The sequence below is a fragment of the Drosophila tropicalis genome, unplaced genomic scaffold, assembly GCF_018151085.1.
Source record: "Drosophila tropicalis isolate 14030-0801.00 unplaced genomic scaffold, ASM1815108v1 contig_845, whole genome shotgun sequence".
Lineage (NCBI taxonomy): Eukaryota > Metazoa > Arthropoda > Insecta > Diptera > Drosophilidae > Drosophila > Drosophila tropicalis.
The window spans coordinates 6127613-6147439 of NW_027173338.1; the positions used below are offsets into that span (position 1 = coordinate 6127613).

General features: G+C 33.9%; 4 protein-coding genes across 6 annotated transcripts in view; 2 read left to right on the forward strand and 2 right to left on the reverse strand.

Moving 5' to 3' along the window:
- Positions 1–6039, reverse strand: part of LOC137580561 (beta-1,4-glucuronyltransferase 1) — a 69325-nt gene extending 63286 nt beyond the window's left edge. For 2 of the 3 annotated variants that reach the window (XM_068294654.1, XM_068294652.1), the window contains exons 1-2: positions 5919–6039; positions 5165–5371 (exon numbers count right to left, since the gene is read on the reverse strand). The gene's annotated coding sequence lies outside the window, so the exon portion shown is untranslated. The remainder of the gene's footprint in view (positions 1–5164; positions 5372–5918) is intronic. The other variant, XM_068294653.1, reaches the window with a different exon arrangement.
- Positions 6040–7958: 1919 nt separating this feature from the next.
- LOC137580934 (uncharacterized) lies at positions 7959–9318 on the reverse strand. Its single transcript, XM_068295083.1, has 2 exons — positions 9006–9318; positions 7959–8951 (listed from the first exon to the last, which is right to left on the reverse strand). Exons 1-2 carry the CDS (start codon positions 9215–9217, stop codon positions 8264–8266), a joined length of 900 nt encoding a protein of 299 aa, XP_068151184.1. The 5' UTR covers positions 9218–9318; the 3' UTR covers positions 7959–8263.
- Positions 9319–9671: 353 nt separating this feature from the next.
- Positions 9672–11533, forward strand: LOC137580507 (probable serine/threonine-protein kinase mps1). Its single transcript, XM_068294574.1, has 2 exons — positions 9672–10145; positions 10217–11533. The coding sequence occupies exons 1-2, from the start codon at positions 9826–9828 to the stop codon at positions 11241–11243; spliced, it is 1347 nt and encodes a 448-aa protein (XP_068150675.1). The 5' UTR covers positions 9672–9825; the 3' UTR covers positions 11244–11533.
- A 1642-nt stretch (positions 11534–13175) lies between these two features.
- On the forward strand, positions 13176–18804 carry LOC137581163 (venom dipeptidyl peptidase 4). Its single transcript, XM_068295344.1, has 6 exons — positions 13176–13507; positions 16041–16135; positions 16195–17111; positions 17175–17911; positions 17967–18178; positions 18237–18804. Exons 1-6 carry the CDS (start codon positions 13318–13320, stop codon positions 18366–18368), a joined length of 2283 nt encoding a protein of 760 aa, XP_068151445.1. The 5' UTR covers positions 13176–13317; the 3' UTR covers positions 18369–18804.
- The last annotated feature ends 1023 nt before the right edge of the window (positions 18805–19827 follow it).

Below are 19827 nucleotides of genomic sequence, written 5' to 3' on the forward strand. Positions count from 1 at the left end.
AAGTTAACCTTCAGGGACCGACAAAGTGTTGTTTATTTTAATTGTTTCACCTAGTTTTAGAATTAGAAACTTTTCTGCAGAAACTACCTCTTATCTATTGACTAAAACATTGCTTAAATTGTGTTATTTTGTGGCCTTATCTAAAGCCTATAAAATAAACTATTTGTTTATGGTTTTGATAATGATTTCGATTTAGGCATTTTCTACTTGGTTTACAATTATTTTTTTTATAATTATGCACGTAACCAAGAGACATAATTCAAATTAATGCTGCAAGAGCAAAACTTGCTCCTTGTTTCTTTTGATCCCCTGTTTGACCTGACCCCTCACAACCCCACAAACTTTAACTGGCAAGTTGCTCTACGTCACGCGTTTGTTTTATGATAAATGTTCTTTATCTTTGTTGTTGTTGTTGTTGCCATGACGTTACTAGTTGTTGTTGGTATTGCTGCCTTTGCATTTATACAAACAAATTATGTGTAGATGAATGTAAATGCAATGTAAATATGTTATGTCAGTTTCAACTTCAAAAGTAACCTGGCAACTTTTTTATACACCAAAATGGGTCAAGGGGCGTGAGGTGAGAGAGAGAGATACATGTACGTATGTATATATAGAAAATAACTTGACTGTATAATATTAATTAATTGCTATTGCCTACTCAAAAGTCATTTTTCCGCATAAATAATTAATTTGCCAATTATAGCATAAGTAAGAATTTTGAATTTAAGTTTCTCTTCATCTCTTGAGTTTTATCGTCTCTCATTCTTTCTTACTCACAGGAGCAAGGCCACCACAAAAGATTGGAATCCCAATAATCCAGCCATACAGTTATAGAGCCATCAGCAACATGGTCACAATGTGTACTTCCGTTTTTAGGCGTTGTTTAAATTTATCTTGGTTAAACTAAGAATTATGTCAGGCTTATCGCCGCAGCCTCCCCATATAATCTTTTCACGCACTGCGTTGCCATCCATTCCATTTCACTCCATTCATGACGTTTTTCGTATGTTTCATTGTTGGCTGTTGCTGGTGGTCGCTGTTGCTCTTATCTGGAAACGACATCCATACATACAACTGACTCCCGGGCGTCTATCTGTCTGTCTGTCTGTCTGTTTCATCTATTTGTTTGGGTTTACTCACGTGCTAGACAAATATTTGACACCGTCATCTCAACAAAATGTATATTCCAATGAACAATTTAGTTTAGCTGATTCTTAAAATAGATCACACTTGTTTTTATAATTATATTTTTCAATTACTTGTAAAGGGTATTTAACTTGGGAATTAACATTTAAGCGTTTGTTTATTCTAATTATACATACAGCTGTGAGACATGCTGATTAAATTTAATTGTCTACAACTGAGAATTCAAACAGATTGAGAAGGTGTTACACTGTATTTACAGAATATGTTAGGATGTATTTCGTGTCAATGAGATTATACATGTTCCATCTTTTGTTATGAGAACTATCTATTTTCCTTTTTAATTGTCCTTTAGAGGCTTCTAATGCTAATGGTCTAATGCCGAAATTCTTTCTTTGTGCTAAACAGAAAGTATTTTTTTAAATAATTAACAAAACTGAGAAGTGTTATGAAAAAATGCTTTGGGATTAAGAAATTCCATTCTGATATAAAAATTGTTTCTTTTTTTGGTATAAATAAATAGATTGTTCCGTTAACTCGAAAAATTTTATAATTTTATTACTTATAACATTTTAAACCGCTAAAAAATTTGACTCATTGACCGCTTTATCAAGCAGCAAACTTAAATTGGCTGTTAAGAAAGCAGACACTGAAAGGTATCTATACATTCCCACTTAAATGATATGAATGATGGGTTATTATGCCATCATCATCATCAACAAATTCCCAATGGAATTTCTTCACTTAATTTTTCTTATTCTCTCCGCCCACAGCATGTCAGAGTCTATTTTTAAGTGACGCATGGCATAAATTAATATTTAGGTAGACCCCGAATGAAAGTACCAACTTGTCTATATAGAAACATATCTAAATACATATAAATATACATATGTGTTTATGTATGTTATTTGTGGTTTGACAATATTTGTGTAGAAGATTTATGTGGCATTTGTGAGACGTATTAATGAGCTTATTAAAAAATTATTTAAAACACATTTTTGATGTGTTAACAAATGTTTTCGTTTCAAAAAAAAAAAGACTAATGTGGGAATTAGTAAAACAATTGATAAAAGAATACAAGCAAATCGCAAATGATTTAGCATTTTATTTTTCTTGATCTTTTTATTTGTTTTAGAAAAATTGCATAACTGATGACGAAACCTGTTGATCTTTTATATATTCTTTACTCTTAATTGAGTCATATGATGATGGGAATTTATAATATTCTTCTTCAAAAAGAAATTACTAATATTTTTAATACCCCTTATCGGATTGTGAATTTAGCCACGACACATAATAAATGGAATAATCATTTTATGGCGAATTCACTGATAACTCAATTGTTAGGGACTTTTGTTGGATATTTGTCCGAGGTCAAGAAACGCAACGTTGATCCAATTTTCACTTCTACTTTGGTTATCAACTCTTCAGTTATCGTTGGCGTTATATGACGCTCATAAAGTTTTGCTTTCTACGAATATCGATTATCAACTATTACGCACTCTAGAAAAATTAAAAAAAATTATTAGAATTCGACTAAAAGTTATCTTAGAAAAAATAACATTACTCGTTTGCCTATTCAAAATTTAACTCAAGTAATATCTTACTTTACTATGCGTTGAAATTGTTGTTAGAGAGAAACTTTTATTAGGAACTGTTGAAATCAATTGTTATCAAATTAAGTCAAGGTATTCAAAAGGACCCTCAAAAAACAAGTAAAGAATATATGAATGCTTTAATTGACTTTAAACTTAAATTTAAGCCAAGTTCTAGAATACGATACAAATTATGAATTCTAGGGTGTTAAGCGATGACAGAAAATTGTCTTCAAAGACTCTAACAAACCCCACTATCCATCTATATATGACTTTCTCTCTGCGTACACAGGGTGTGGCAAAAACTATATGGCGCTTGCTATAATTGGGAGCAACGTTTGCTATATTCAATTACTGTGAATAACCAATATAAATAATAACTACAATTATGTCGCGCTGATATTGCAATTTTTGTTAAAGCTAACTGTTGTTGCAATTTGCAAGTGTCTTGTCTTTAAGAGTGTCATGTTATAAATGGTATAAAAAAATGTTTATGATTGATAGAACGACTCTGAACCGATCACTAGGTAAAACAGAGCTATAATCCACAGAAATATTGAATGAATAATCTAAATACAGTCAGAAAGAAGAGTAAATGAAAGACATAGATCTTGGCGTCATTTATATATACCACTCCACCCTCTACAAAAAGTCTACCACAGATTAGAAAAGTGAAAACGCATAGCAACTCATTTACCCAACGGGAGTAAATAATATTTATATTTCGTGGGTATTAAATCTTATTTTCTAGGTTTAAATTGTCGCAATTACTCATTCTGAAATATCTTGTCCCAATGATAGATTCTCTATTATCTCGAACATTACTTTTTGAATGGCCTTGCTTTTTAACCTTAAATTATGAAGCCATTTGATGCTTGTTTTCTTTTTAAAACTTCTGTTTCCGTAAAATTTACTGCAAATTCAAGTTTATTCAAGCGATTACAATATTTAAATTCCATTATAATCACTTTTTGGTTAGCGAAATTGCCCATAAAATCATTCAACAATATTTCTCACTATTTAACAAAATTAATTTTATTCATCTGTTATTTTTATTTCGCATTTCACTGGATTAATTGTTAAATTTTTTACATAATTTGTGCCATTGTTGTCCTGCTTCAATAATTACAATTTCTCGACAATGAGCAAGGTTTTTTTTTTTTTTAACAAGAGTGTAAAGCGACGGGCCAAACTTGAATTGAAATCGAAATCCGAACACTTATCATAATACAAAATAAAATTGTTATTTGTTGAGGGGGCAAAAAAATAAAAAAGAAAGAAAGGAAAAAATTTAAGCGATAAAGAGCTATTCACGAAGCGGAAATAGTGAAAGAAACCAACATTAAGAGTAACAATAATGAATAAATTGAACAAAAAAATGTATAAAACGAGAGAATTCATCTCATTTAGGCCTAGTCGCAGTGTGTATGCTCTTTCCGAGTAAGCCTTGTCCAATGGAATATAATTATTTTAACAATCTGCCAAAATCAAGAAGTTTCAATCGAAGAATATGATATGATTAGCCTAAATTATCATTCAAAATAACTCGATGTAGAAGGTATTTATTGGATTTGCTTTCATTGTCATTTTCTGATAACCAGAAGTAAGAATTTATTCTATATACAATATCGCAACAGTTGAATTATCAGATCTGTTTGCAACGTGGAAATGTGCTGAATACTTTAAACATTATCTACAACTAATCAAGTTATGTTTGTGAATCAGTTTGTTTATCTTTATAGACTTTGGAAACGTCACGAGATAGGCTAACGATATTTTTGATGAAGAATTCGATTTGGAATTTGGTTTTGGTAAAATGATATGAATCGGACTCATGGTTGATTAGGTACAATGGAAAATGTTTGTATTTTTTGAGCAGGACAACCAAAACAGAAGTAAAATAATCGAGACAGATAGCTTTTTCAAATCATTTTCAAATGGGAAATGAAACATTGAATAAAAATTTAAGGAATTGAAATATATTCAAGGAGATAAATTCAAACAGCTATCAATTTCTATTGCCACAAATTTACTATATGTATATAGGTAGTCAAAGCCTAAGAAAAATAACATATACATATGTGTGTGTATGGCCAAAAAGGGTTTTATAAAACTCAAGAATGTCGACGAAAGACAAGATAAAAGCAAACTGTTTAGTACATGAACTTAAATAAGTATGTAAAAATAGTTATACTATAAAAATAAAAAACAATATACAAATTTTTAAATAAACTTAGGTTTTCACGACAACTTTGGGGGATAAAAAAGAAGTTTTGAAATGGAAAAAATAAACATCGATTTCCTCTACTTTATAATCAAAACAATATACCTTCTCAAGAAGGGTATATAAATAGTTATAGGCAGTTATATGTATGTACATATGTATATTGTATATAAAATGTAAAATTTTAATAAAAACTTACATCACAAAACACGATGCAACAATTTTCGTTGAATGGCCAAAGAGGCCGTTTGGGGGGGATACAAATTTGTATTTTTTCTCTCTTTTCTTTGATATTTGCTTTCGTTTGTTTGTTGTTGTTTCAAATAATTTGTATTTGTGGTTTAGATTTACTTTGATTTTATGTTATTTGATGTAATATTTTTTTTTTTTTTTTGCTTTGCGTTTTCTATGAATGAGAAAGAAGTAGAAAGATGATGAGAAAGGGGAGAAGAATATGTTGATGAAATGAAGATGGAGAAGAAATGTATTAGAAACGGGTTTTTTTCTATTTTTGGTTTGACTTTGTAAAAAAACAACAGCTTAAAAAGCTTCAAAAAAAGCAAGCAGAAACAACAAAGTAAGGGCCGGGAAGAAGTGGGAGCGAGATGGAAGGCAAGCCAGCTGATTTTTTGGCCATGCGGCAATAACAACAATGTCTAATTGGAATTTTTTTGGCTAATTGAATGGGATCAAAGACACACACACACACACGCACACAGAGACGGAATGCAAAACAAAAAAAAAGAAACGAAAATGCAAACAAACAAATAAACACACAACCACAGACACATACACCGACACCGACACAATTTACAAGCACATGCACAAGTCCACGCTTTTACACTTGTTTTGTTGTTGTTGTTGTGCTGTCGCTTTGCAGAATTTCTTAACTTATTTCTTCATTGAATTGATTGTTTTGTTTTTTATCAATACACACACAAACAGAGACACACCTTTTGATTTCTGTTTACTAATGCAATTTTTGTTTCATTAGCAATATTACAATTTGTTTAACGTTGCTTCTTCTTATTCAAAATCGAAAATACGCGACGACACGTCCGCTCACGTCGAAATTTAAAACAACAATAAAAAAAAACATCAAAAAACAACAACATGGCGAAATCAATTCGCTCAGCCCGACGAATTCGCCCAAGCCGTTAAAAATATGAATATTCGCCCTAACTTTTTGCCCACTCGCCGCAAAGACAAACAAAAACAATGAAAGACAAAAATCACATCGAACAAAAGAGTCGAACTCGAACTAGAACGAACATGCTCGACGATAGGTATTGCTCCGATAATGTCGATAAGCTCGCTCCGATAATGTTGATTAACCGATAGGCTCGCTCCGATAATGTCGTTTAACTGATGGGGCGCGAGTTTTGAAGTTGGCAGAAATTGTTTGTTAATCGGAAAAACTATTTGTGTATAAACTTATGTGTTCTATAAACATTTTTTTTTTAGCCATAGTATCTTTCATTATAGTGGAGTTATTAGTATGGAGTCATTATCTAAACCAGCTAAGCTTAACAATCTGCTTCATATTTTCTGTTGAATGCCAACCTAGTATTTTACTGAATATATACATAATTTACCTGAATAAAAACTTGTTTATAGATGCAGATGTAACCTAAGGATTTTCTGCTTTCATATTATCTTCTTTGAAAAAAAAAAACAACAATCTTTTGCCAAAGTAGAACTTTATTGTTTTCCTTTTAGAAACCGGAACTTGGCAATTTTTGCAGCAATTTAGTAAAACGTTTTTGCTGATGTTTGCACCTTACTCCAACTATCTAAGAGCAATCACAAGAGCCAAGAACAATTACAACATCAATCAAAATGGCCACAAATTCCTCAATGTCTAATTGGACATAATACTTGCTGACGACGACCCACACGGACAGGTGGATGCGGCATGTTGAATGTATCATTAGTTTTTCCTTTCTCTTCGCCCCTCGTCCACCATCTGTCAAGAAGCAATCAATCATTGTTGCTAAACATCTCAATCAGTTGACGGCATGCAAATTTCTCGAGAAGAAACAACAGAAGGAAGAAATAATTATAAGGCCGATGACGAAGACTGTCTGAAATGGTTGGACTTTTCATTTGAAAAAGTAATGGAAAGTTTTACACACTTTGTCCTGAATTTCTTATCAATCGATTTTGGCATATTGCTGCGCAATATTTTCCTCACCACCCCTCAGAGTCATTAACACAAATGTAAAGTACTTAAAACAAAAAAGGAAACCATTTTATTTCCTCAAGTGTTGTTGCCTTTTATGCGAAGAGTAATTTAAAGCAATTACATGCAAAAAATTTACCCACCCAACCAACCACCCATTTAACAATTTCCAATTAATGCCAACTGAGACTTTCGGTTAACATTTTCCAAACAAGTCTCAGCTGGAGTTTTTATCACGCCCATCAATATGAATGGAAACACGAACCGCGATTCCTTTAAAGGACCATGAGAGGGCAGTGAAAAGATTCGAGTTAAAGGAAATATTTAAACTTTCAAGCCTTTAACAAAAATAAAAGATTGGTTTTTGGTTTTTTTTTTTTTTTTTGGAAATATTGTCCTAAAAGAGTTATAATTGATTACTCCTTATTATTGAATAAAAAGATTATAAAATGTATAACTTCTCCAAATGGAGATAGGAGAGATATGGAAATAATTTTCAAATATGAGTTGTTTAAAATCTATTATAATAGCTATTAGTCTTAAAAGTCTTAAACAAACTGATCTGAAAAGATCTGAATTCACGAAAATCTTTCCATCTCGAGGATTCATTCCTTTTGGAATAAGATTAAATTCAGTTTTATCTTCCATAATCGAGAAAACATCAACTAAAGCGCTTTTTGACTGATCAGGTCAGTCCTGTTTTAGATAATAACAATAAAAATTGCAAAAGCTCCAACAAATAATTAACAATTTTTGTTTTTATACTAACTAAATGCGGCAAGTCATTTTAGACTTTACATTGTCAATATCCTTGCTGTTAGCCGAATTCCATGTTGGCTTTATTTGGGTGTAAAGAAACTAAAAAAAATATATACATCTTAAATGTAAATCAATTTGTACATTGTCGTCACTTAGTCTAAGTTTGTATGCCTTATGCTAAAAAAGGAACTTGAGTAATTAGAAAAAAAGAAACTAAATTGATTCAAAAATCAAACCGACAACAGTTGAAAATTAAAGCTATTAAATTCATGGTTCATCTTGTTAGAAAAAAATATAATATTTGTCTTATATAATAAGTATATACATGTAGAATATTGAATGGCCTTTTTGTGATAACTAATTAACGGGAGTCTTTTGAAGATTCTGTAGAACAGTTTCCTGTCCTTGAATCCAAATTTTGAAATTCTGCTCTAAAACCTTTAACTGAAGTTCCCTCATTTTAAGATCGGCTAAATAGCAATCATTCTGTTCCTCAAGCACGTCGTTTTCCTTGCGCAAACGTTCAATTTGAGCCAGGGTAATGAGTCCAGTTCGTGGCATAATGCTGCGCCGGCGTCCTCGTCTTGCGATTGATGCATGATTGGGAACAGTAAATGGCGATGCCTCTAACTCTGTGGCATTTGTCTCCAGACTACGATTGGCCAGTGCCAAAGGAGGTCGTCTTGCTGGCCATTCATCATGCTCATCGTCCATGTGCTCAACAGTCTTAAATTGTGTACCATGTGCGCTGGGATATGAATAGATGGGTTCAGGTTTCGCACTTAGATCTACGTCATTTTCTCTCTCTATAAAGGCACAGCCATCGGGATCGTGATTGAATCGTAAATGATTCATGGGTGCCAACACATATGGACGTAGATCTGGAATTTCTTGTCGTATTTTAGTCTCCGCCTGTGCCAAAACTCTTTTCTGATGGTAGACATCGGGCCTGGGTTCCGTTGGATTAAGCACACATTCCACCAACGGATATAAACGCCAATCCGATATGTATTCCTTATCCGCCAATATGCGTCCGTTTTCGATTCTAAGAGTCTGCCATTAGCAATTTGTTTTTACTAGGAAGTTCATTTCAACTTACATGAATTTGTTTTTATAACTGTTAAGGCGACGTCGCACTTCCTGCTTATTCAATTTAATTCCATATTGCTGCAGACCAAACGAAATTTCCCGGAAAATGGGCAAATTCTCCTTGTATGAAGTTATCTCAGATACTTTTTCGCGCCACAATGACACCAGTATCGCCTCCTCATATGAGGTATAGTAGCGTAATCGCAAATGTTTTGCCGTCATTCTGTGTTATTATATCATTTAGATTTTTATAATAACAATAGTTTACAGAGCTCAAGTCTTTTTTTAACCAAACAAAAATTTGTTTTGAGCTACGTGACTGCGCACCGTATTGGCTAAGCCGAAAAATGCCAAAAAAAAAATACCGCAACTAAGCATATGTCCAATGCGCCAGGCTAAAAATACTAACAAGGTAAAAGCAAATAACAGAATTAAATTATTTATTATTTGTATATCATTCGAGAAGAGTATAGACTTATTGGATTTTTCATTAAATGAATTATCATATGATTTCAAATGTAAATATAAAGATTTCAATATCTAAAGTTAATTTTAAACCATGTTTTATTTCATTATTTTTACCTGATAGCAACCCTGCGCACCCGCGAGTTTAGTATTTTTAAGCTGATTCGGTATATTTCCGCGAGCATTTTCGCACACTATTCTATGTACTTCTTGTTGTTGATAAAAAAAAAACCTAAAGAAATGCAAAAATTTTTGGCTTCTTTGGCAAAATAAGACTTTGTTGTCTAATGAATTTTTTGATTGTGTAATTGTTGCTGGTAAATTGAAAGAAATTGTCAAACTTGAAAAGTTCTTTTGAGAAACTTATGGAATACGAAACACTTAATTTAAGTGGAAGCGGCGGTTCTGCCTCTGGCGGCTCCTCCAGTAACATAAACAGGGCAACAATAGAGCCCACCTCGATGATGGATGGCAAGGCCAAGGAGAAGGGTCGTCGCTATTGGATGCCCAGCGAGGAGGAGCGTCTCTATGAGATATGGGGACGTGACAATTGGAGATTGACCAGAACTGGCAAAAATACAATATTCTTTGGACAATGGGCCGAGGAACTGAAAGAAAGATATGCAGTGGATGTAAAGCCCGAAGAGATACAAATGAAGGTGAATCAGACAAGGGCCAAGTTCAGGTAAGAAGTCAACAAAGTCTACTGGAAACGATCACAAATACTATAATTGATAATTATCACCTCGAATTTAGATCGGTTAAAAAACAAATACAAGCGGATCCCTCAAGCTATGCCACACGTTGGAAAAAATATGATATAATCAATAAGATATTGAAAAATTTACATAGACCGAAGAATGCAGAACCATTGCCGGCATCGGCATTGCTCAATAATCGGGATGTGACACCGCCAAGAGAGGATGAGCGACAGACACCTGAGCCGACGATGCAGCCACAGACTCAGTCCCAGATACAGGGACAGCAGCTGTTGAATCTGGCCGCAGCTGAGGGAGCAACACCAGCGGTTCAAGCAGCAGGAGCGACAGCATCAACAGCGGAAACAGCAAATAATTTTAATCATCTTAACAATAACAACAATAATAACAATAGTTTAGGTTTTAGCACCGAATTATTTACAGATCAATATGATGAGGTGAAACAGGAATATGATGATGATTATGAACGTTCCATGCCATTTCAAGATCAATTACAGCAGTATTCACCAGCCGAACCCAGTCAATTGCTTGAGTTGCAGACGCCACAGCAACAACAGCAGCAGCAACAACAACAACAACAATTTCAAACCCAAACTCCATATGAGGCAACCTTTCCCTATAATAATCACAATTCAAACAATGTGATAGTATCCAGCTCCACTCCTCCCTTGGGTCAGCAGCCCATCACAGCTGTCGCCTACATAAATAGTACGAATAACACAATTTCAGTGGCCACCAATGGCAATGCAACAGCAAATCCCTCACCATCTGGCGGCAGTATGCCCATGCCAACACCCCGGAAACGAGGTCGACCCTTTGGTTCGGTTAATCCTCCCTCTACTGATTCTCTCGAAGCCCTCTACATGGAGGAAGTGCGTCGAAAGAATAACATATTGCAAGAGCAAACAAAAATTTCACGTCAACGCCTGGAAATCGAAGAGCGTAAATTCAACTTGATGCAAACATTTTTCCCCAAATGTGTGGAGCAGCAAACTCAAATACTATTAAGGCTATCGCAGCTCGAGAAGCAGCAACAGCAACCACAATCGTCTCCGCCCGAGTAGGCATACAATTGTATAATTTCAGTTTATATTTTAAGTTTTAACAAAAACAAAAAACAATGTGTTTACTTTATAGTTTTTTTAATAAGTTTAAGAGCCCTAAACCGAAACATACAGACAATTCACTATGTAGTCTTATATGTAGGTAGGTATGTGTATTTTGTTTTAATTATTGCAAAATATATCACTATTATATTTTACATACATACACAAATACGATCCTGTTTGTACACCTAAGTCCGCAAGATAATAACTTAATAAATATATGTAAAGAATGGTTCATACATTTTTGACATCAGTTATTTAATCATTTTCTCAACTTCTACTTTAAATTGAACTTGAACTAAAAATAGTATAAAACGACTGGAAAGACTTTCAAAAGAAACCAAATGTCCTAACTTCTGCTCTAACTTTTCTCATTAATGGTAGTTTTTTTTAAACCTTCAAGTTCATAATAAATTTTCTAGTAATTTATAAACAATTTTATTTTTAACTTTAAATTATGTTTGAAAAAACGTTATGCGCAGAGTTGCCAGAAGTTTTTAATGAAATCGACGCGATGGCAACACTAAAATTAATTATTAGGCGCGTGAAAGTTTAAATCGTAATTATACTAGACCAGTTTCAGTTAAGTTTCTCTAGTTTGAGCACTCAATATTTTTAATTTGTAAGTTAAATTTACTACAGAAATCGGATGAAAAAACTAAGCATTTTAGAAATTCATTATATGAAAAGTTTGTTCAGATCCAATTCTTTACTATGCCGGATTGTGTGATTGACATTTTTTTAAATAAACATAAAATTTTTAAGTTTTTTTTGCTTTCTCTTGTCTAAAAGTGATTTCAAAGTGTATTTTTTTTTAGTTTTTGCTTTTGTCTGTACAGAATGTGTTAATTTAATATTTAAGCTCAAAAAATGAGCAAAAAATTTGTTTTTCTATTTAATGAATTTCAAAAACTACACCTTCATAGGATTAAGTAGCTGTCCAATTTACTATTTAATTAAGGGTTCACGAATAAATTTTAGAAATAAAATTCAACCTTTACAGTACTTTACTAGAACTAACTAACTGCATTATATTAAAATTTTATACAAATTGACTTTCAGATTTGACATACATATATATATATATTTGACATACAAATACAAAAACAAAAAAGTAAAAAGAAGAAGTAATAAGTACATACTTAATACATATTTAAATCTGACTAGTATTTGAATCGAGAAAGGCTGAAATATAAGTTAGGTTAGAACTTAAATGCTCTTAGGGTAAAATAATTTATAGGCAATTTTTAAGTTACAAGAGATCCGAAAAGATATAGATACTTTTCTGCATACTTTAGGGGGGTAAAGTCTATGTGCTAGCTCGTTGTAGGCTTAAATGTTAGATTTTACACTATTTTTCATCACTCTATTCAAGGAAGACCGACAATGCTTTAACTTCTTTAAGCCATCTCACAAAGACCTCCTAATTCTAATAATGGAAATACAGAAAAGTGGCAAGGGTTAAAGTCGGGAGAATTTCTGATCATTTCGGCCAATTAGGGCGTTGTTCTTTTCTGCAACTTGGCATCGAATTGGCTCAACATTTTGGCAAAGAGCCCTTTTACTCTTTAATCCATCGACAGGTAGTCGAAGTAAATGGCACCTTGTGATTACCAATAATTGTGTTATACAAGTTATACTAAATTTAGATTTTAATGCCTTCTTCTCGGAACTAGTGGGACAACAATAAACAATTTCAGAGAGCGGCTGTGATGCGGCTGTGATGCGGCTTATCACATACCATTCTTCTTAATTCTCAGTCTCTCTCTCTCTCTCTCTCTCTCTCTCTCTCCATGCTGTTTTTTGCTCTCCTCTTTTTCTATCTTGTTTTGCTGTCACCACGCTAATTGTTGATTACAAATTGATTTCTGATTCAGTTGCCGTTAGCCCGTGGGCTCTGCCAGTTGTCGTTTGATCGCTGCACTGCGTCGACTTGTTGATTTGTCCGTCGTTTTTTGTGATCTGCGTGTGAAATAATAAAAAAATATATAATTTTTTAATTTGTTTTCTGGCTTGTAAATGACGTGAAATTATGCTTGAAAAATTGCATTTGAATTCGTGGCTTGTCGTTGCGGTTATTGTTCTTGGTCTCAGTTTAAGTGAGTCGGCGGTCGTTCAGCGGGAGAATGTGCGGGTGGCAGAGGAGAAAACACCATGGGATTTGAGCTCAGCCTTGTCCGGTACCTCAGGGCTACGTACTTTCAATGGCACTTGGATAACAGGTTAGTTTTTATCTAAAGGCAAGATTTCTTGATGATTCTTTTCAGTCTAACTCTCCGATATGATACCTTTGTGGCCAATCAAGCTAGCCAATTATTAAACTTGTTTAAATATTTACATTTTCTACATATTCATTTTCAAGTTTATGTTTTGTTGGCTATTTCTGGTCTTAAGCTTTATAATCAGTGACTTGGCAAACACAATGCTAATGTGGGATATATGTTTATTATGTTTTTGAACTTGAAGCCCGTTCGATGAACTCAAATCTAGGTAGTAGCTTCTTCTTCTTCTTTTTTGTTTGTTATCATCCTGGGAGAATGTTAATGCACAATGTGTGGTTTTTCACACTTTCATAAAAGGCCAAGCAGCATGGGAAGCCCCCAGTATACATATTTATTTTCTTATCAATGACTTGACAATGCTTCACCTAATAGGTCATTCAATTAAAAAAATCTACATACATATGTACATGTTACTATTTAGCATAGATAGTAAAAGTGGATTAAAGGTCATTTGCCCTTGACGATGGCTTGAAGTAGTTACAAATGTCTTTAACTGAATGATCAATTATAAGCCATTGGCTTTGTCATCAATGAGTTAAAACAACTTAGCTGGTTAAACATCGTGTTAGTGTAATGTAATCAACAAGATGATGCAATTAATTCAAATTTAGTGAGAGTGATTAATGCTGTATATGTATTAAACTAGTTCTCTCATTAAACTTCACCTGTATTTAAAATCGTCGACTTTTTAAATATTGAACAAATAACAATCAAAAAATCGCATATTATGGTTAACTAATCGAACAGTTTTTTAGTTTTTAATCACTTCAGTTACGAACTCTATCTTAGGTTTAATCTTATCATTCATAAATTATAAACATTAGTACCTAAGCAATTTGATTGTCGTTGCTTATCATCACATTTTGTGGTTTATTAGACGAACATGGCTTAGATAATGTCAATGGTGGCAGTTCCCTCCATATATTTTAAACTTTTTACTAAATTTTCAACTAAAGTGAAATCAGGTAAAAACGCTTTGTTTTGTGGGCATTTTTATGCAGTTTTTGTAACTGTGCAATTTCACTTATTCTATGTGTGTGTGTTTGTGATTTGTTCCACATTGGCACTTGACCAAATGCCAATTATTTGCCTCTAATTGAAATCTGGCATGGTTGATGGTATAGATTTGACTTTTTTGGTTGCGCCACTTCAGCTGATTCGTCTCGTAAATGGAATTATACAATTCAATTGAAGTAACCGGTTTTCATTTAATTAAGATTTTTTGGCAAAAATATTAAATTCATATAGAATAAAATCTTTAACTTTTTGGCATAATGAGTTTATGCATACATAAAAATAGGGTAAAAAAAGACACCGAATTGGCGCAAAAAAAAATAGCTTCGTCAAAAATCACTTTTTATATCGAATTTTTGGGCATCGGCATCAGCTTTACACAGACATTATCTCATTCCTGAACAATGTGCCACAAATAGTTTATATTTTTAAGTACATAGTTCATTTTAATGTTTATTTTCCATGACATTTATATTTAGAATTGTTTAAGTGCTTTCATCATTCCGCTAGAAGATTGGACAAGCTAAAACGAATTTGAAGCTTCTTTAAGATTCTTTTTCAAATTGTTGACCAATTTTATTGGACAAGTAGATGATATACAGTCGATCAAAGAGAGGAGGCGAGCGTATGAGAAAAAACAAAGAGGGGTGACTAATGGATGAGAGGGGATGAGAGCAACGCGTCTTAAGGTCTTGCGTCATAGTTGGATGCACGGTCAAGCCGAGTACCATAGACGGGTGCTAAAAGTCGAGTTGATTGTCATTTAACATCTTGTAATCTCTATTAAATCGTATTTTCATGTAAACCTTCTTGACTATGAGTAACTTGTAAATAAAACTCCACATTAAGGATAATATAAATAGGGAAATTAAATTATTAATCTCATTACTACAGAAGAAAATTAAATATATAGTTCGTTTTTTTAGTACATCTCACTTAATTGCTTACTTATTGCTAAAAAATATATTCATCATTTAGTTTGTTGTTATTTCGACAAAAAAAAAGTAAATTTAAAACTAAAATATTGGCCCAATACAATTGCATGATAGTGTATACAGTTCGTAGTAATAAAAAAACTTTCTTTATCTCTATATATGAAGACCCATATCTTTGATTTTAAAAGTATTTAGTATGCCTTACATAAGGCAGTCTAACTGTGAGATCTAAGGCTATAGTAATATTTCAAACATCTGACTATATGAACTTGCAGTTATACTAAAAGTAAGTCTACGTGCCAGGTGGAAAATTATACAGACTAAGTCGAAACGATCTTGGGATAATGACAAACTCCACGCGGAGTTATGTCCTTTCAAAGTAACATAAGTAAATACGCGTGGAGATATGAAGTTTTCAAATTTTCAAAAGACTTTGAAGAAACTCTTTATCTTGATTTAAAAAATAATTTCAAAAATGTTCACTTATTAATAATACTTAATATTTATTTTTCATTTTTCCACAGATGAAGAGTTTTATTATATTGCCAGTGATAGATCTATATTCAAATATAATGCAGCCACCAAGACGAATGCGCTATACTTTAGCTCAGCATTTTTGGTAAAGTTTGCTTAAACTTTTAGTATTACTTTGGTACTTATTTTAAAATTTCATTTCAGAATAATTATTCGGGTGCAACTTTTACACTTTCACCGGATAATACGAAAATCTTAGTACGTCACAATTTGACGGAGAAATTCCGTCATTCGTATATAGCTCAATATGATGTTTATGACATCGCAACTGATACTTCCATTCAAATCCATGGAGGTGAAAAATTACAATACTGCGATTGGTCCCCATCGAGAAATCGACTGGCCTATGTCTACTTGAACAACGTGTATATACATTTCAGTGAGAATAACGAGATTAAGATAACAGTCGATGGCGTCGATGGCATAGTTTATAATGGTGTCCCCGATTGGGTGTATGAGGAGGAAGTGCTAAGCAGCGGCAGTGCTATTTGGTGGTCAGGAGATGGGACCAAATTGGCTGTTGGATTTTTCAATGATACAGAAGTTGAAACTTTCCGATATTTCCTGTACGGCGATGGTGATGAAACTTTCTATCAATACCCCCACGAGGAGGATCTCAAGTATCCTAAGGCAGGCACCAAGAATCCCTCTGTTTATTTACGAGTCTATGACTTGACGAATGATGATCCTGCGATGCAAAAGATTGATGCTCCTTCTGAAGTGGTCGGAGATGATCATATTCTACAGAATGTCGTTTGGTCGAATAATACACATTTGCTTATCACTTGGCTTAATCGTCGCCAGAACTTGTCTTCAATCCAAAGTTGTTGGCACACGGGTGAATGTACAGAAGTCACAAGATTGAGTGAGCCCAATGGTTGGATATCTCTGAGTACACCGACTTGCCTGAGCACTGGCACCAATTGTATATTTGCCCATTACATTGGCAATTGGTATCAGGTATGGAATCTGAATTTGGATACTGGAGTTAATAGCTGGCAATCGAGGGGTAACTTTACAGTTATTACGGTTTATGGATACGATGAGACCAATGATAAACTGTAAGTATGGGAGTAAATATTCGGAAATTCGGAGTGACTAACATGATTTTTGTAAATTTTTAGTTACTATCAGGCCACTCAAGTGGGAGATCCTTCCGTTTATCATGTCTACAGTAACGATGACTGCCTCAGTTGCAAACAATTGGATGTGGACGGTGTACCTTGTCTCTATGCAAGTGCCAAGTTCAGTAAATCTTTCTCCTACTATACATTGACCTGCTCGGGTCCAACTCCGTCTTATACTCGCATATTTGAAGCCTCCTCACACACTCTAGTCTCCGATTGGGAACCCAACACGGATTATCGGCAGAGAATCGCAAATAAACAACATGCATCATATGAGTTTATGAATGTTACTCTTGGTGATGGCAGCATTGGTTATGCCAAATTGGCTTATCCACCCAACTTCAATAAGACAAAGCAATATCCCCTCATTGTGGTAGTATATCAGGGACCAGATTCGGTTAGGATAACAAATGCCTTCACTTTGGGGTATGAGGCATTTTTGACCACTTCCAGAGATACTATATACGCGTATATAGATGGTCGCGGTACTGGTAACAAGGGCAAAGATATACTCTTCTCGGTAAACAACGATTTGGGTGATCACGAGGTAGAAGATCAACTATTGGTCACAAAATGGTTCCAAGAAAACTTACCCTATGTGAATCCCAATCGTTGTGGCATTTGGGGCTGGAGCTATGGTGGTTACATGACGGCCAGAACAATTCAAAAGGATAATGATAAGATATTCCAATGTGGTGTATCAGTGGCACCCGTCACATCGTGGCTGTACTATGGTAAGTTATAGTTTAACGATCATGGAAACTTATTACAAATATATTTGCCCTTTAGATACCATTTATACAGAAAGGTATATGGGCCTGCCCACTGAGAGTGACAATTGGAAAAAGTATAACGAGAGTAGTGTATTCCATAATCTGGATAATTTCCGCACCCACGACTATCTGCTCATCCACGGCTCTGGCGATGATAATGTACACTATCAAAATTCATTGGTCTTCTCAAAATTGCTACAGGAAGCGGATATACAATTCGAAGAACAGGTCAGTTGTTAAACAAGGGAAAATGATTCCATTGACTTGATACATTTTCCTTCAACAGACATACACCGATGAAAATCACGGCATTGGCAATCATCTAATACATTTGTATAATACCATTGATCAATTCTGGATCAACTGCCTTGGCCTGCAGGTCAACGATCAAGATGCGGAATCGGCAAAGATATTTTAATCCTAGTCATGTGTAAAGACATGCCATAAGGATAACAGTTACTATGTACAGCAAAAGAGTCGCAAATAATCTACAATAATAACTGAATTGTTCCAGCAATTGTGGACATTAAATTTCCTACATAAACTAGGCAAATTAACTTTGTTTTAAATTGTATACCAACATCACTTAAGCAGCGATTTATAACCTTTAAACGCTATTCCTTTGTATTCTGCTAAAATATTTAATGCCTCAACGAAGATTGTGAGGATGAGTAAGTTTTGTATTACATTTGTATTTTAAGATACCAACAAACCCGATTTCGTAAGGTTTCTTTTTTTTACTTTATATACCTACTTATTCATATGTTTCGAGTATTTGCATTAACCGAACTTAAAACATGTATTTAATTTAATAGAACGAGAACACCAAATAAATGTAAAATGTTCATTTGAAATTTGTTAAATACTTAACTTTACAGGTGGCAACAAATTTATGATACCAATTTATATCTATTTAAATAATAGTTACTGCTTCCTTAAATTGAACACTTTAAGTTCGATTGATTGGTTCAGAGAGAACTCCACAAATTGTTGGTTGTACTTGACGTGCTTTCTAACCACAACATTTGACACGTGGCTTTCTTTAAAGAACAACAAGCCAAGTTAAGTAATTAAATAATGTACTCCAGCAAAGCAAAAGAAAGATGGAATATTAAAACACAAAAACAAAAAAAAAAAAAAAATAAACAAGAATATTAAGTAAAAATGTCACGCGACCAAAAAGTGTGGGCATTTTGAACATAATTTATGTGCAAACAAAACGTTGACTTAAAGTTGGGCCTCTTTTTTTCCACACTTGATACCCCTCGATCAGGGAGTATATAAAGGACAACATATTTCGGGTTTTTGTCAGTAATTTAAACCCTTTAGCGATGATATTGAATGACTCGGTGTAGGGTATCCATCAGTTTGGAGTCCTGAATTGCTGAAAGATTTTTGCTTTTTGACTTGTTTGTGTTGTAGACAAGGCGTAAAGTGCGAGATACACTGAAAGAAGCGGGTGGTGGTTGGGTGTATTGGATTGTCGGGGAGCAGGAAGGAAGCAAGTAATCAACAAACAAGCAAAGCACGTCGACGCGTTGGGGGAATAGGCAAAAAGCTAAAAGAGCAAAAGTAAAAGCAAAGGCAAAGAGCAAAAAAGAAAAAAAAGGCAAGAGGCAAGAGATGCGACATAAATCTACTTTGCATATGAAGATGAATATGCAGTGCGATTTGAGTTATGTTCAGCACGTTACGCATACGCCATGTTGTCAGACATATTGCTACAAAGTGGGCCAGTTCATCCACATCACACACGCACACACTAAAGTTTTACCCACTCGTTACTTTAAAGACAGCTTGAATGCTGCTACGTGTGTATGTGTGTGTGTGTGTGTTTGTTTGTGAGTATGTATGTACATATGTATATAAAAACTTCA

Bases quoted from the DNA above. Each gene is read 5' to 3' on its own strand.
- LOC137581163 (XM_068295344.1), top strand. From the start codon at position 13,318: ATGCTTGAAAAATTGCATTTGAATTCGTGGCTTGTCGTTGCGGTTATT. The intron at 13,508-16,040 runs GTTAGTTTTTAT...ATTTTTCCACAG, and splicing joins CAATGGCACTTGGATAACAG to ATGAAGAGTTTTATTATATT. The intron at 16,136-16,194 runs GTAAAGTTTGCT...ATTTCATTTCAG, and splicing joins ACTTTAGCTCAGCATTTTTG to AATAATTATTCGGGTGCAAC.
- LOC137580507 (XM_068294574.1), top strand. From the start codon at position 9,826: ATGGAATACGAAACACTTAATTTAAGTGGAAGCGGCGGTTCTGCCTCT. The intron at 10,146-10,216 runs GTAAGAAGTCAA...CCTCGAATTTAG, and splicing joins CAGACAAGGGCCAAGTTCAG to ATCGGTTAAAAAACAAATAC.
- LOC137580934 (XM_068295083.1), bottom strand. From the start codon at position 9,217: ATGACGGCAAAACATTTGCGATTACGCTACTATACCTCATATGAGGAG. The intron at 8,952-9,005 runs GTAAGTTGAAAT...GCAGACTCTTAG, and splicing joins AGTTATAAAAACAAATTCAT to AATCGAAAACGGACGCATAT.